The 14,764-nt window shown below is 38.6% G+C and overlaps 1 protein-coding gene across 1 annotated transcript in view; it reads right to left on the bottom strand.

Moving 5' to 3' along the window:
- Nucleotides 1-14,764, bottom strand: part of LOC115004539 (protein kinase C-binding protein NELL1-like) — a 239,280-nt gene that overhangs the window by 196,320 nt on the left and 28,196 nt on the right. Inside the window, 1 exon segment of the mRNA XM_029426188.1 lies at nt 6,152-6,302. Within this exon segment, the coding sequence (XP_029282048.1) occupies nt 6,152-6,302 (151 nt within the window).

Raw genomic sequence — 14,764 nt, 5'->3', positions numbered from 1 at the left:
GGTTCCAGGAAGAGTGGGCAGGGTGAGTCAAAGATTGCCTTGTTGTTGCTAGTAAGCAAGAAGAGGCTTTGTCGTGCTGTGTGAGTAATTACCAGCTGTGACAGCATGTGGCTGGTATTGTTTCACCTTGTGCATCCGTGTGTGTCATCATGGCAAAATGTGGTCCTGGAGAGACCTCCTGTAGCAGAAACTACCACAGAAGTTGTTTTGAGTTATTTGCCAGGTCTTCATATTTCTGTCTGTCTGTGGACACATTTTGTCACTGCGACACAACTTTACAGTCAAACTTTACAAAAGGTGTAGATTATGAATGCGGTCCAAGCGAGGGCGCTGTAAATTGGGTGTAGGAATTGGGGAAGGGGCCATTGACCCCCTACTTTACGCATCTGATCCTATTAGGCTGGTGTGATCCCATCACAAGATGGTCTCTCGTTTTCCTTTGGGCTTGGTGTTCTTCAAGGTTCCATCCCTAGAGGCTTCTTTAGCAGATGTAGAGCTTCACTTCCCAATTATGTGTTTTTTGTTTTTGAAGGTAACCTCACAGAAATGAAGGCAGCTACTGACAGACCAAATGCTGATGTCAAAACTATCTTGAGTATCTGAGAGCCTTGAATATGTTTACGTTGCATTTACAAATAGCATCGTGTAATTGATCGGTGTTGGCCTGTCAAGCCAAATCTAATTTTTCATCAAAGTGTGTGTCTGTCAAGACATTTGCAACTGCTTTATTACTGCACCGTGCTAAAATCACAGATTAACGATTGGTCGGCAACAATGAAAAATGTTGAATATAATTACATGTCATTTAAAATCTCTACAGCATTAGTTAATGAGTATCTGGTTTAAAAATTGGAACATCTAGCATTTTAACAGCCAGATATTTTTATCAGGAGTTGGTGGAGTCATCCTAGAGCTAAAAGCAGAGTTAATATTGGACTTGTATTCATGAAGTGGACAGAAACACAACTCCAACTGAATGCTAATGTTGCTCTGTGTCTCCTGGATGTGAAAATAGGCAACTGTTTTGTTCACATAGCCATAGCAACTATATAAAGACATGACTGTGGGTTTGCCATCTGTTTTTGTGGAGAAAAAAAACGTAAGTGTTTTATCTGTCCTATTAACAGTCATGCAATTACATCCACCTTAGCCAAGATGGTTTGGACACACCAGCAAGAATGATTAAGGGAAAAACCGGGTCTGGGTAGGAAGTACCAACTTGCTCACTTGCCTGTGTTAGCTCACAGAAATGCTGAAGACTCTAAGGAGCAGATGGATTCATTGTTAGTCAGCATTTGTAGTGTATTCCATCCTTTTTCTTAGAGAAAACACCGCTGGAAAATCCAGGGAGTGAAGAGTGGGAACTGGTATCTGTTTGAGGTGAGACTCCACGGAGGAGATCAGGAGTTCAGGATCGAAGCGAGCAGGTTTTCCTGTCTCTATCATTCACGCAAATCCTATCCACTGGCAAAACAAATTAGAAAGATTCTGCAGATAGAGTTTGAGTATAAAATAAACAGACAGAGAGAGCAGCGATTCAACATGGCAGCCCGGCACTGCACTAAAAACAGTTCCTTACTTTCCTTTTCAACTAATAACTAATATTACTAATACACTTGATTATGTAAAAAATGTTGAAAGTGAAAACTCACTAGTCATCTCCAGCTATTTATTAGGTGGGGAAAAAAAATGTTACGTAACAAAAACATGACTTCCTCCAGAAGAAAGTGGATGATTTCCATTGAAGTAAATACAACTTACAGTATGTGGAACCAAAGAGCGTGAAGAATACAAGTGGCAGCACCGAGTGTAACGCTCCAGTCAGCAAGAGATCAAGGAAGAAATCCTGCACCATCTTTGATTTAACATGGGTTGTCATGTTTTTACTACTTTTGAAATGTTATTAGTTACTAAGAAGATTGCCTTTCTTCCAGTGTGTTTGTATTTTTCTTCTGAGTGATGGAAATATTTAGGTTCCATCTGATATCTTTCCAGGATCCATTTGTGATACCAAATGAATCCCCTGGAGCAGGGCAACATTTGTATTTATTAATTTGATAAACACTTTTGTCCAAATACATGTACAAATAAGGTACAATCCCAGCCGATCCAAACGTCGCTGTAAGATAGGAATACTAAAGCCAGTTCTGACTGTTAGTGATTTAACTCCCAAAGACACAATTCCCTTACATGTGGCCCCTTTGTTTGGTGAGTGTTCATTTTGGACTGCAATTGTAGGTAATTGTTGTCCTTGTGCTCACGTTCATTTAAAAAAAAAAAAACTGTTCACATAAAAATAATTCTGCATTGCGGCAAATATTTCCTGTATCCAACTTCTCCCTGCTTACTCACCAACATTCCTAAAATGTTACCACAAAGTCTGATTTAACAAGTCCCTCCTGTATCTCTGTGTGTGTTTCAAACTCACACCTCATGTTGACTTCGGGTCAGCATGTTTCCTTGAAAGAGAAGAACCTGTAAGTGCTCAGAGACAGACCTGTCGAGTGACAAAGGGCAGGCAGATGAACAGAACAGCTGGAGGAGCTGGCCCAGCTCTTAGGTGTTTAAGCACTCAGGTGCATTGGAAAGCTGGGCTTTGAGTTAGTTCATCACAGAGCTACTGCCACTTGCTGACAATGAGAGCGTAACTGGAACTCAGAAAACTGCTGGCCAGGCAGAAATAGGCTCCTTTTGTTCTATTCAGCCTAGCGGAGCAGCCTTCTCTGCCATTCCCCAGTGCCGGGCACAAGAAGAAATAAAAAGGTTTCTTCTGCTTTTGCAGTGGGTATCTAGAAATGCTTGCATTCAAAAGACGTTTTCACTTTGAGGATGAGGAGAGCGAGGATGAGAGGAGGAGAGGAGGATATTATCATATTGAGGAAGCAAAGCTGGCAGAGGAGGTGGGAGGGAAGAGAGGACGGTTTGATTGTGCTGAGAGAAAGATGAAGAAGTGAACAGGGACAGAGAAGGAATGTATGATTGGATTTGGACCAGTGGTAGAGCTAGCAGTCTGTTAGCTGGGTGAATGGGAGGCCTGTGTTATAATGGGAAAGAATGGGCATTGGCCAAGAGCTCTAATAGGGCCTTCAGAGAGGATTCAGAGGTTCAGAACAAATCCTCAGTCACAATGGAGCACAGGTCTGCACCGAGTCAGTCAGGGCTCTGCCCATCTCGTCAAATTTAATTACACTCATAGTGTGGCAGTCTGACTCACACAACAGCTCGTCTCAAAATAACTTCAGCCTGCTGCGACTTGGCTTATAGGATAGATTTGAATCACAATATCTCCTTTATCATCAATGGAAGTCAAGCAACTGACTGCAGGTTTGTTTGTTATAATTAAGAAATAAATGTTAAAATATTCAGCCTGTATTTCATCGGTTAATGTCTCATTAGTCAGTTCACCCACATTAAAATAAAGAAAGTATTTGTCTTTAACCCTACGGTGTCTGTCCATTCATATTCACATGTCACCTCAACAGCAATGTTTCTTTCCAGAAACAGTATCTCGTTATTTCAGTTAATCCACAGATCTCACTGTGAACAGACATTGTTATGTCACCACAAATCCTGTTAGGCCGGAGGTTATGGTTGATAGATGCGTCCACAAACCTGACTTTGATCAGGAAGACAATTGTACGCATCTTGTTGCCTATATCGTATGAAAAACATTTTTCTCTAAATCTAACCAAGTAGTTATTGTGCCTAAATGTAACTGAATCTTAACCACAGCAGTAGCAGATCAGGAAACAGTCATGAATATGTTGCATAACAGTTTTGGACGACACTGACTAACGTTGTCTGGCGGATAGAGGAATTGGAACAGTATCGATCGTACTGGTTATTTTGGAAGCCAATGACACATCATGTATTTAGTTGTTTTGGTTGGAGGATTTAATGGTCAAAATGTGTGTATGCCTGCATATCACTAGGGGTAAGTGCAGAATTATGTCTTGTTGCAATTTGGGACAACAATTCCTTCAACAACCCTCTGAACATCGTAAATGTTATAGACGGGCTTCAGGAATCAGTAAACCGTATCTGACAACTGGGGGTGTTTGAGTGCCTGTAATGCAACATTTGCTTAGTCCGAGCACTCCTCCGAGCTACCTATGCTGCATGATGCATGTCATTGTGCCTGAAGGAGGAGGTCAGATGGCTCCATTTAGCCTCGCTGTTGTTTAGCCAACCCGCTGTTTGGCAATTATGCCTGCAGGTAACATGAGAAAGAAAGAGAGAGGTTGACTGACAGAGAGATAGAGGGAGAGAAAGGATACTAAAAAAAGAAACTCTCAGGGTCACCTTAAAAGCACAGCAGGGGCCAACATACTTCTCTTCAAGTGAGGATCATAGAGTAGGCGCTTGAAGAAAGCTTAGAGTACAGGCATGCACATACCAGTGGAGAAAGATCCTTTAGTTATGTAAAAGTAGCAATACCTCAAAATAACTTCCCTAAGTACAATTCCTGCATTGAAAACTTAACTTATTTTCTTTTCAGGTTATTTTATACTTCATTTCAACTACAATTTAAAGGGACATATGGTACTTTTTGCTTCACTAGATTTATCTTGCAGCTTTAGTTACTTTACAAATTAAGATTTTTTTAATAAAAACAACAACAGATGTTTAAATAACAGTTTATACATAACAGCTTAGTCGATTAATCAATTAGCTGAGAGAAAATGATACAGCATCTATAAACACTCAAGTAATTTATTTATTTGGAATCATTTTTAGATTTTTGGTGTTTTAAGATTTTATTTGAGCTTTTTCTGCATTTGGTACTTTTACGTTTAATACTTTAAGTACATTTAACTGATCATACTTACTTTAACTTAAGCAATATTTCCAATGCATGACTTTTACTTGTAAAAGAGTATTTTTACAGTGTGATATTTGTTCCACCACTCGTTATGATGCACGTTTCGATTCTATGTTACTATATCGGCTTTTTGTTACTGATGTATTAACATGTAAACAGCATTTTAATATTGTGGTATGTAAGGGAAACCTGAACTGTACAAAACCTATAATGCACATATATTAAAGATGTCATTTTTTTATCATTAATTGCTCGCAATAAAATGTATTGTGCATAAAAACTGTTGTCATATATTTGACCATTTGAGACGTTTCTGTATTTTCCTTTTTGTACACAAACTATCTTCCATGTTGTACCTACTTCTTTAAAGCACTATATCAAAACACAGCTTTTGTCTGCGTGATAAAAAGCTGAAGTACATCAAACCTGCAGCTTTTTTTTCAGTGCAGAGTAAGTGGTTGCTTTGTTTTCCACATGTTATAGGACTAGCTTTCCCTACACAACTCTCCCCATCAGTTGAAGGGGCCTCTGCTTCACTCAACCATCGGGTTTGATTTTGCCTTTGTCTCGACTCCCAGCAAACACACACACACTCCGTCGCATGCTCACTTTGACTGCATGTTTTACAGAACTGAAGGCTTTTAGCTTCAGAGGAGTGGAGGAAAATCAATGCTGCCTGCCCTTTAAAAACAATTCACAGTTGTACAGTTTCTCAGGGGGCCGGGGGTGAGCTCGCTGCTGCCACTCGCTGATGTCCTGCAGCTATCACATTCTGCAGCACAATTCAGCCCATTGCAACCAATTCAATAAGTCTCCTCAAAACAGGCGAGAAAAGATTACCAATGTTCCCAAGAAAAAAGAGGTGTACCTATTTCTGTACACTGGGTGTTCATCGCAGCTCAGTAGCAAAGCCATATATTATGTAACAGCCACAGTCAGAGAAGCTGTATGTCTGTTTATGCAGCATTCTACGATAAAGTTCAGCATTATCAGCTTGCTTGCTATTGCTTCGTACTTCACAATCATCTTACAGACACAAAACATGCAAGGTTATCTTTCTACCCTGAGCGTACAGGAGGAAACGCTGCATTATTCCACCCATGGACTTGCCCTCCCATCACACGCTGACTTACACTGGCGTGGAGTAAGCTCACAATGATCTTTACTTTACTTTTCCTCATCAACAGCCATCTGCAAACAGCTGTGAGTGAGATAAGAATTTATCTCGGGGTTTAATTCAAAACGAGAGCGCCTCAGTAACCCATGGAAGTAAAAGTTTTGCAGAAAAGGAGCTGCAGGCCAACGTGAAGAGGATTATAGATGAATTACCTGTGTTCTGACTCGTGGATGGAGAATATGACTCCTGATGTGGAGGACTTCTGCTGGATGGAGGCCAAGAAGGTAAACTCACTTTTCCTCCTGAACAGCTGCACCACTTTCTCTGTGATGTGTGCCGGGGCGTGAACTGCTCTCCCAACATCTGAAGGAATAAAGTAAAATGGAAGGAAATTATGAGCTTGTGTAAATTCTTTTCACAGGCGATGTGATGTGTACCTTGTGCACTTGCCAAAAGTGGGAGCAACATATTAAGCTATCTAATCACACATTGGAAAAACCTTTACGCTTTGAAAATCTCTCTCATCGTTCTGGCAGTTCTTTCTGGATTCTTTTTTTATCTGTTGGTGCCAACAAGCTACAACAAACTAGTGCATGTAATTTGATAGTTAGACAGTAAACCTTGCACAAATGTAAGTGCGTGTTTATACTAAAGAGAACTTTATGTCCTTGAGAGATGTTGCACTTGTTAAATCCAGCTTCTTCTGGAAAGAGCGCTTGCCCACAGTTTTGTAGTTTACTTTTAAAAAGGGTAATACCAGTTTAATACAATTATAGTCTTATATTTGTAGTTTGAGGAATCATTTATATAGGTTATGATAACTTTCTACTCACCAAAGTAATTGCTAAATTCAGGGGAAAATGCAGCATTGCAACAACATGCACAGTCAGACAATTACACAAATTAGCCAGCGCACTCAAAATGTTCGATTTGTTCAACAAAAATTTCAAAAGAATTGAACTTTCATATTTTCCCCATCTTCAAATAAGTCTACCTGTTTCTCGTCCGACTTCTTTTTAGTTATGTTGCCATGTTCTCATATCTTATCAGTTGAACTTCCATCAGTATTGGTATGTTTATGTTGTAATGGTGACCAAAACTGAAGTGTGATATGAAACCTTTGACATTTAAAGCAGCAATAAATAAGATGAATCACATCATAACAGTCTGAGTCTGTGCAACTCTGCATTTACATGAATTGAATCCCCCATTTGCTTGTAATTAGCATTCCAGTGATGTTTGTGAGTCAGCAAAAATAATGGAAGAGAGGGGTGTCACAATTGAGTTTGCAGATTATGGTTATTTTGTGTTAGATGCCAGTGTATGAAGAGGAGTGACAAGTGTTGTAATGTGAGCAGCTGAGGATTCAGAGGATGTGGAGTTAGCAGCACATCTGTGCCAAGACTAAATCTACACTATGCAGCATTAGCTAGGACGACTGGTGGCTTTGTTCGTTGTACCACTTCAAATATCCTATGTTTTCTATTGCATCCAGCGTAAAATGAGTTTTAGTATTAATTTCCTAATTTCCAGAGACAGTGGTTTTCATTCATGTCAATATGCAATGATAAGAAACAGACAGAGCAACGCAAGTTATCGTTAAATTGTGATGCAGGAGTGAACATTTAGGAAAATCATTACTGTGTTCAAGGTTCCACCAACAACTGGCAACTGACACGCAAAACATCACACAACAGGGTTTGTTTCTTGCTTGTGAATGCAATGCAGTAAGTTGTATTTTTTTCTCTCTATATAGTTTGTAAATTTGCTTCAACTTTCACTTGGAATTAAGCCAATGTAGAGATAACTGTGATAAGACCTTTACATATCTTATGCAAGTTACAAATCAGTACAAGTTGCTTTCAAGGTGTACTGAAAATGACTGAAACCAGTGGCTGCCTGGAAGGTAAGAAAGCATGGTATGCTTTGGATAACTGTCTGCAGCAATACGTTTCAGTTATCAGCAACGCTTGTCGTGGTATGGCTTTAGGATGGCCGTGTTGGTCGAAGGTGGCTTCAACACTTTGATCCAGGCTGAATTATATCAACAGCTATTGGCTGGATTGCCATAAAGTTTTGTTTAGACTTTCTTAGTCCACAGAGGATGGTCCTACTGATTCTAGACTTTTCCTCTAGTGCCACTATGCCACTATGTATCAGGATGCCTTAACATGTGTTACTTTCATCCGTGTTCCCTCAGGACGGATTCTACTAACTGTGTTGGTCACCTGCCTTTTCATCTAGCGCCACCATCGGATTTTGATTTGTAATTTATGATCAAATAGTGTGCAAAACTATGACATTTCCATCCAGCTTCAGATGTAATTTATGTTCAGTGCTAATTAGCAGATGTTAGCATACTAACATTCACAACTCAATGGTTACCATTGTAAACATTGGACCTGCTAAACATAAGCATGTTAGCATTACAGAGAGGTGCTCGCATGGCTGTAGACAGCTAATCCTGTTTGTGGTCCATGTCCACAACCAAAACTGAATCCAGTAAATATGCAATACAGGTTATTGAAAAACTGGTATATTTTTGCATGACACAGAAAAAGAAAAACAGATCACTTGGTAAATATTTTTGTTCCATCAGAAAGCATGACTCTGCTGTCTCGAGGATTTGGTAATGAATGTAGTCACAAGTCTTGGAATGTCAGCATTTGTGTGTGTATGCGAGCGTGAATGAAGGTTAAGAAATCTTAAGAACTTTTAGCAACAGTAGCCATGTGTCTGAGCCAGCAACAGTGAGGACAGATCGGAACCAAAGACTGTGGTTCCACACTCCTAGCTGAACATGACAGACAGTCCAGTGGAGAGGAGCCTGTGGCTGTCTCAGCGCAGGGCTTTTAAAACTCCCCAGGGTGACAGTGACCCGTCTGCCTTTACACTCAGCCTCCCTGCTGTCACAGCCCAGTCGATGGTAGTGCCACTTCCCCCGGCCTCCCTGGTTCTCCATCATGCTGGTTTCATGACCAGAGTCTGTCATTAGATCACCCCTTCAAACCTTCACAAACACCGGCCCCATTTCCATGTTGTGAGGATACTGTCAGATTTCAAGACTGTTATTGTTTTTAACTTCACCTGACTGACGAGTGAAAAAAAAGGAGCTATGCAGTGCGCTTCAAAGTCAACAAATTGTTTCCACATAATTCAATCTGATTTAAACTTCTCGCTTATCACAGTCAAGTTCAGGGTCTTCACAGCTATGATGGATAACAGTAAATTACTCAAAACAGGCAGCAAACAAAACAAAGCGGACTCTTATTCCTGTGCCTATGAGGCTCCAGATGAGGAAGGGAGTTGAACTGTATTGTATCTGCAGTGATTAACTACACAACTCATACCCCTTCAAAGGAATGCTGGGCCTGGAAGAACAATGGTTCACCTCGCTTAGCGGCAGAGACGTAAAATCAGAACGTATCTTTAATTTTAAGTTCATGTGCTAACGACATTAAATGCAATAAGTCCTCAAACTAAAAAGGTTTCTTTAACGATTGATGGATGATGTTTACTGTACATTTTCTAACTCTGTAGGTCTCTAACGAGACAATGTTAAGTGTTGAGTGTTGGTAACTGAAGATTGATCTGATTCTTGAATAAGGAAGGCCGTTTAGATTTCTCTAGACGTTTGGGATGATTATTTCTTTAACTCTAGCTAAAGACTGATTGGTATTTTAAAATAAAAATCAAGAGAAGTTTCATATTGTAATACAATTGGTGTTCAATAAGATATTTTTCTTGGAAAAGGAGATAAGATTTCATCATTCTAAATAAGATCTTGTGACTTCCTTGTGTGTTCTTTGTTGTGTGCAAAGTCAGCTCATATTTCACACTTTAACACTTTCACAGTTAAGTTTTTTATAAAAATAAATACTTTGAAAATATGTTGTAGTGTGGTCTGCTCACATGTACAGTAGATGAGAGACAACATGCTAACAGATGCTGTTTGACAAAGGGCTTGTAGACAAACTCGAGAAAATTGAGGAATTTAAATATTTGGGCTTTATTCTCAACTAAAGAAAATAAATTGCAGCCTAATAATGTTATATTGTTCTATCAACTGTTTCACTCTACAGGTCAGGATAATAATTATTTCACAGCTGATATTACCAATACTTTATTATGCTGATATCGTCTATCAGGATACCTCAGAAACAAATCTTCTTCTAAACGTAGATTATAATAATAATAATAATAATAATAATAATAATAATAATAATAATAATAATAATAATAATAATAATAATAATAATAATAATAATAAGCTTTATTTGTATAGCACCTTTCATACAAGAATTGCAGCCCAAAGTGCTTTACAGCAAAAACATAGTACAAGATTAGACCGAATAAGAGCATTTACAGTACAATAATCACAGTGTAGATGAGTGTGAAGTAGCATTAAAAATAGTATAAAATAGCAGAATTAAAATAATATAAAATAGCAGAATTAAAATAATATAAAATAGCAGAATTAAAATAATATAAAATAACATTGGAAATCATGCCTAGTTTCCCTATCTGTGCCGTACTTAACGACCCTCCTGCCGGGAAACCACATTCATCACCATTCTTGTAAATGTTTTAAACTATTAGAGCCATATTTGGAAAGCATGAGATCAACAATGGGCCCCTGTGGTCCTTCAACTGGTTTACTCCCTTTGCTACACATTCTTGGTAGTCTTTCCGTTTCATAAACAAACTCCAGTTTGTTAAGTTTTATGAAATCTATCGGTTAAAGCCAGTTTTTCTCCAATAATCTTACACATTTATCAGAGAAACTTCCTCTTTTTCCGGTGGTAACACAGTCTATTTGATCTCAGGTTTTTCAAAAATACACACTTTTCAATTCATCTCAGTTACTTTTAGACATTCAATATAGATCAAATGTATGAAATCATTTAAATTAGTTTAAAGTGGCACCATTAAAAGGCTAAGATAAAAATATATGAAATATCACCATTAAAAGACTAAAGTAAAGAGATATAAAATATCACCATTAAAAGGCTAAGATAAAAATATATAAAATATCACTATTAAAAGGCTAAAGTAAAAAGATATGTTTTTAGTTTACTTTTGAAGATATTGAGCGAGCTTGCCTCTCTAATGTCTGCAGGTAAAGTGTTCCATAGCTTTGGTGCATAATTGCAAAAGGCTGCATCCCCAATTTTCTTTTGGATGTTTCTGGGAACATTTAATAAACCAGTAGTGGATGATCACAATGTTCTTGGGGCCAATTAATTTCTTTCTGGTTCTTAATTTATTAAAGAGTTGGCAGTGTAACTTAATAGTCTCAGTCGATTTGTTTTGAGGTGTCCTTTGAACTCTTCACTGAGTCACTAAATTGGTTAACTCCTAAATCTTAAAAGACACTTTCACTGGTTGCAATTTATATTTAAATGCATTTTCTTTAACTATCCCTCTTACCTAAAATGACTTTGAATCACATACAGGTAATCGTACAGGCTAAGGCACTCTGAAAAACCTTTTTTCTTTGTTCCAAGAATTTAAGAAATTTGGGTGCCTTTAAATTTAAAGCTCCATCTGATTGTAACAACCTGCCCAGTTCACTCAGATCTATAACCTCCTTTCATTTCTTTAAGGCATCTCTTTTTACTCATCTTCAAACAAGCTGCCCTTGCTTTCAACTTCACATGAGAGCTGGAAAGAATTCATCTTGAATGAGTAGGTGTGTGTAAATAAATGTAAATAAAGTTGTGTGGATTTGTACATTTACTGTATGTATTTGTTCATTTTTTAGGGGAGTTGGTGGGAGTAGCTAGGTCTAGGAGAGCCTTGTCTGTGTGTGAATTGTACTTGTGTTGTTTTACTGTCATTTCTGTACATATGTGTTATGGACCACCTTAAAAACAAGGTTGGTTAATTTCAAGAGGTTAAACCTAGTAAAGGCCTATATATAGACTACTTAACATTACATTTGACACGCATAGCCAATATCATAGTTTACCAACTTTTATACAAATTATGCTGCACCTGAAGCAGAATTTGCCAATGGAAACCAATTTTGTACAAAAACAACTAAGTGCGATATCACCCAGACAGTACACTAATAATGATGGATGGATTGGGAGCATAAGTACACCCTAACAATATCCACCGTACAGCAGTCTCAGGCTTGTAGACATAAACAAACCTATTTACAGTGACAGGAGGAAACAGGTAGAGCAGGAAGGTTGGTCTCCCAGCAGGCAAGATGAAGCTCAGTGTAGCAGGCAGCGGCTGGCTGTCAGCCCCTCCCTCTCGATTTTACAGCTCATCACTTTAATCAGGAGCCTGGCGGGTCCTCCCCCAGCTCGGCTAAGTCTTACAGATGGCCTCTTTAACTGGCAGTGAGGAAGAGGAGCTCAGCCGCGGTCCAGAGAGACTTCATTCGCCAAAGACGCAGCCGGTCAAGTCTGTGTGGACTTCTGTCTGGCCTGATATGGAAAACCTGAGTCACAGCCAGATAAGCACATTACAGTACTACACTCAAGTTTTTGCCAAAGGCACAAAGTAGATCAGGGCAGAGTTTTCTAGGAGGCCAGTGTCCAGCAGGCCAGCAACTGGCAAGAATATCTCTAAGACCTCACTTGGAGGAACATTACTGTCACCTCCTGCTGGTTTATATCTTTATGTCAACTGCTCTAATAGCTGACTGTTAATTTGGCTTGAGCGATATGTCATCAGATAAAACATTTTGAAAAGATCGACACATCTCGACTACTGCTTCTGTCTGTATATGAAGATGTGCGCTATGTGCGTCTTTACAGGACATGATGCTGTGAAATGAGGTCATGGAGTTGCATTGCCAGGCATCCTCAGGTTCCACTTTTGTGGGACAAAGTCTTAAGAAAGTGACACGGTTACATGGCTACACTCTGTCTTTGGACTATGCAGTCCTTAAGCAGGGACAAAGGCACTTGATATTTCAAGCAAAAGCACAGAACATTTATTAAGGCTGCAACAACAAGATTTTTTTCTTATTGTTGATTTAATTAAGCAGTTTCACTCTAAAAGTCAGTGTTTCTGCAGTGCGGTTCAGAAAACATAGAATTGAAGACATAGGATAGAGGGGCTGCGAGCTAACCGCTAACATTAGCTCAGCTTGTTTCTCTGATAAGTTAGGATCCAGACGTTGAGGAGGTTTTTACCGGCTCTCCTCTTTTCCAAAACAATCGAACACGATGATTAAACTGGTAAAAACACTGAATAAAGAAGTTTCACATTAAAAAACTGAATTTTTCAGACACTTTTCGACTGTCGTCACCGTTTGCTCAGCATGATTATCTGATAACTTAAGATCTATACGTAAAATGATGACAGCTTCTGGTAGACAACCACAACTCTGACGCATGTGCAAACACTCAACATTACAGGAGACCAAATTAAACGGACTGTTATCTTGTTAAAATAGAGGCAGGCTTCTCTAGGTTAACATTTGTGAAAAAGTATGTACAAAACTTTACAAACTACATAATCTAGGTCTCGTCGTTTTTAGACATTTTGATGTGGAAATGTTACATATATCTTTAATTATGAATATCTATAACCTCTGAATGAGTACATGTTTAGTATACAGACGAACCCTAATCTGGACAAAGGGAAGAGTATACGCACCTATAGCAGATACACAAACACAACCTATTCCTACTCAGGCACCAGATCAAAGAGCGTATCTGTACAGTACAGCAAGTCTGGCTGTCTCTGTTGGAGCAACACATTCAGCATCACTGGCAGCTGCTCAGAGGCATCTGGGTTACAGCATGGAACAACATTAAAAGGTACAAGAGAAGAATAACACATCAAAGCGTTCTTGCATCAGTTGCAACCAATTAACTAAACCTACAATCATGGACTGATAACAATACAAAAGCTTCTTTTCCCTGGCCATCACAACCCTCCAGTGATTCCTTCGGCAGAGAAGATGCTGCTGACAGATCCATCAACCCATTTTTTTCCCTTTTTTCTCATCTTCATCTGCCCTCACGTCACACATACCTCCCTACAGTATGTCCATTGCATAGTCCTAGTTCAAATCAAATAATCATAAATAAAAGTAAAACGTTTCCCTCAAAACAGAGTTACAAGGAACTGTGCATGAGAAAATCAGCCACGTCTATGTTCAAAAAATAAATAAAACAAACTACAATAAAATAAAATTAGATTAAATAAACAAAATTAACAAAAAACAGATAACATAATAGAGATTGAAAAATAAACACTAGGGCTAACATTTAACTTAATCAATTTTAAGAAGTGCTTCAAAAGATGTTACAGAGCCGGCGAGCCACACCAGAGGAGCAAAGACAGAGAACCTGAGCACCTGATGGAAAGATCCTTAATCTAAATTCAACAATAGTAACAGTGATTATAAATTACAGTTAGATCTGGGTGACAATTCAATGTGATCATACTGTGATGAGATCGTATATCGGGATATCGTGACATTTACGTTGTTGATAATAATAAGCATATCATAACGGTCAAATTCCTCGAAAAATCTGATGTGAAATATTTGATGGAATCTGAAGTTAACCATTTTGTTTTTACATCACACAGTCACAAGCTTCTCCGACCTTTAAGCTCCATTACCCAAAAATACAATAGTGCTCACAGCTCAGGGCAGGCGTTTCTCTGCAGGATAAAGGTGGAGAATAATGTGTAACGGTCTAAATCTAACTATTGTCTTAATCTGATTACTCCATGTTTACATGCATGCACACTAATACAGTCAGTGTATAGCTAGACATATTTATTTATGTTTCCTCCATCAGAAGAAAGAAAATAATTCCTGCAGGTTAGTCAAGGATGTTTGATTTTAA

The sequence above is a fragment of the Cottoperca gobio genome, chromosome 3, assembly GCF_900634415.1.
Source record: "Cottoperca gobio chromosome 3, fCotGob3.1, whole genome shotgun sequence".
NCBI lineage: Eukaryota > Metazoa > Chordata > Actinopteri > Perciformes > Bovichtidae > Cottoperca > Cottoperca gobio.
Note: the sequence above shows the minus strand (reverse complement) of the source record. Positions and strands in the feature narration are given on the sequence as shown.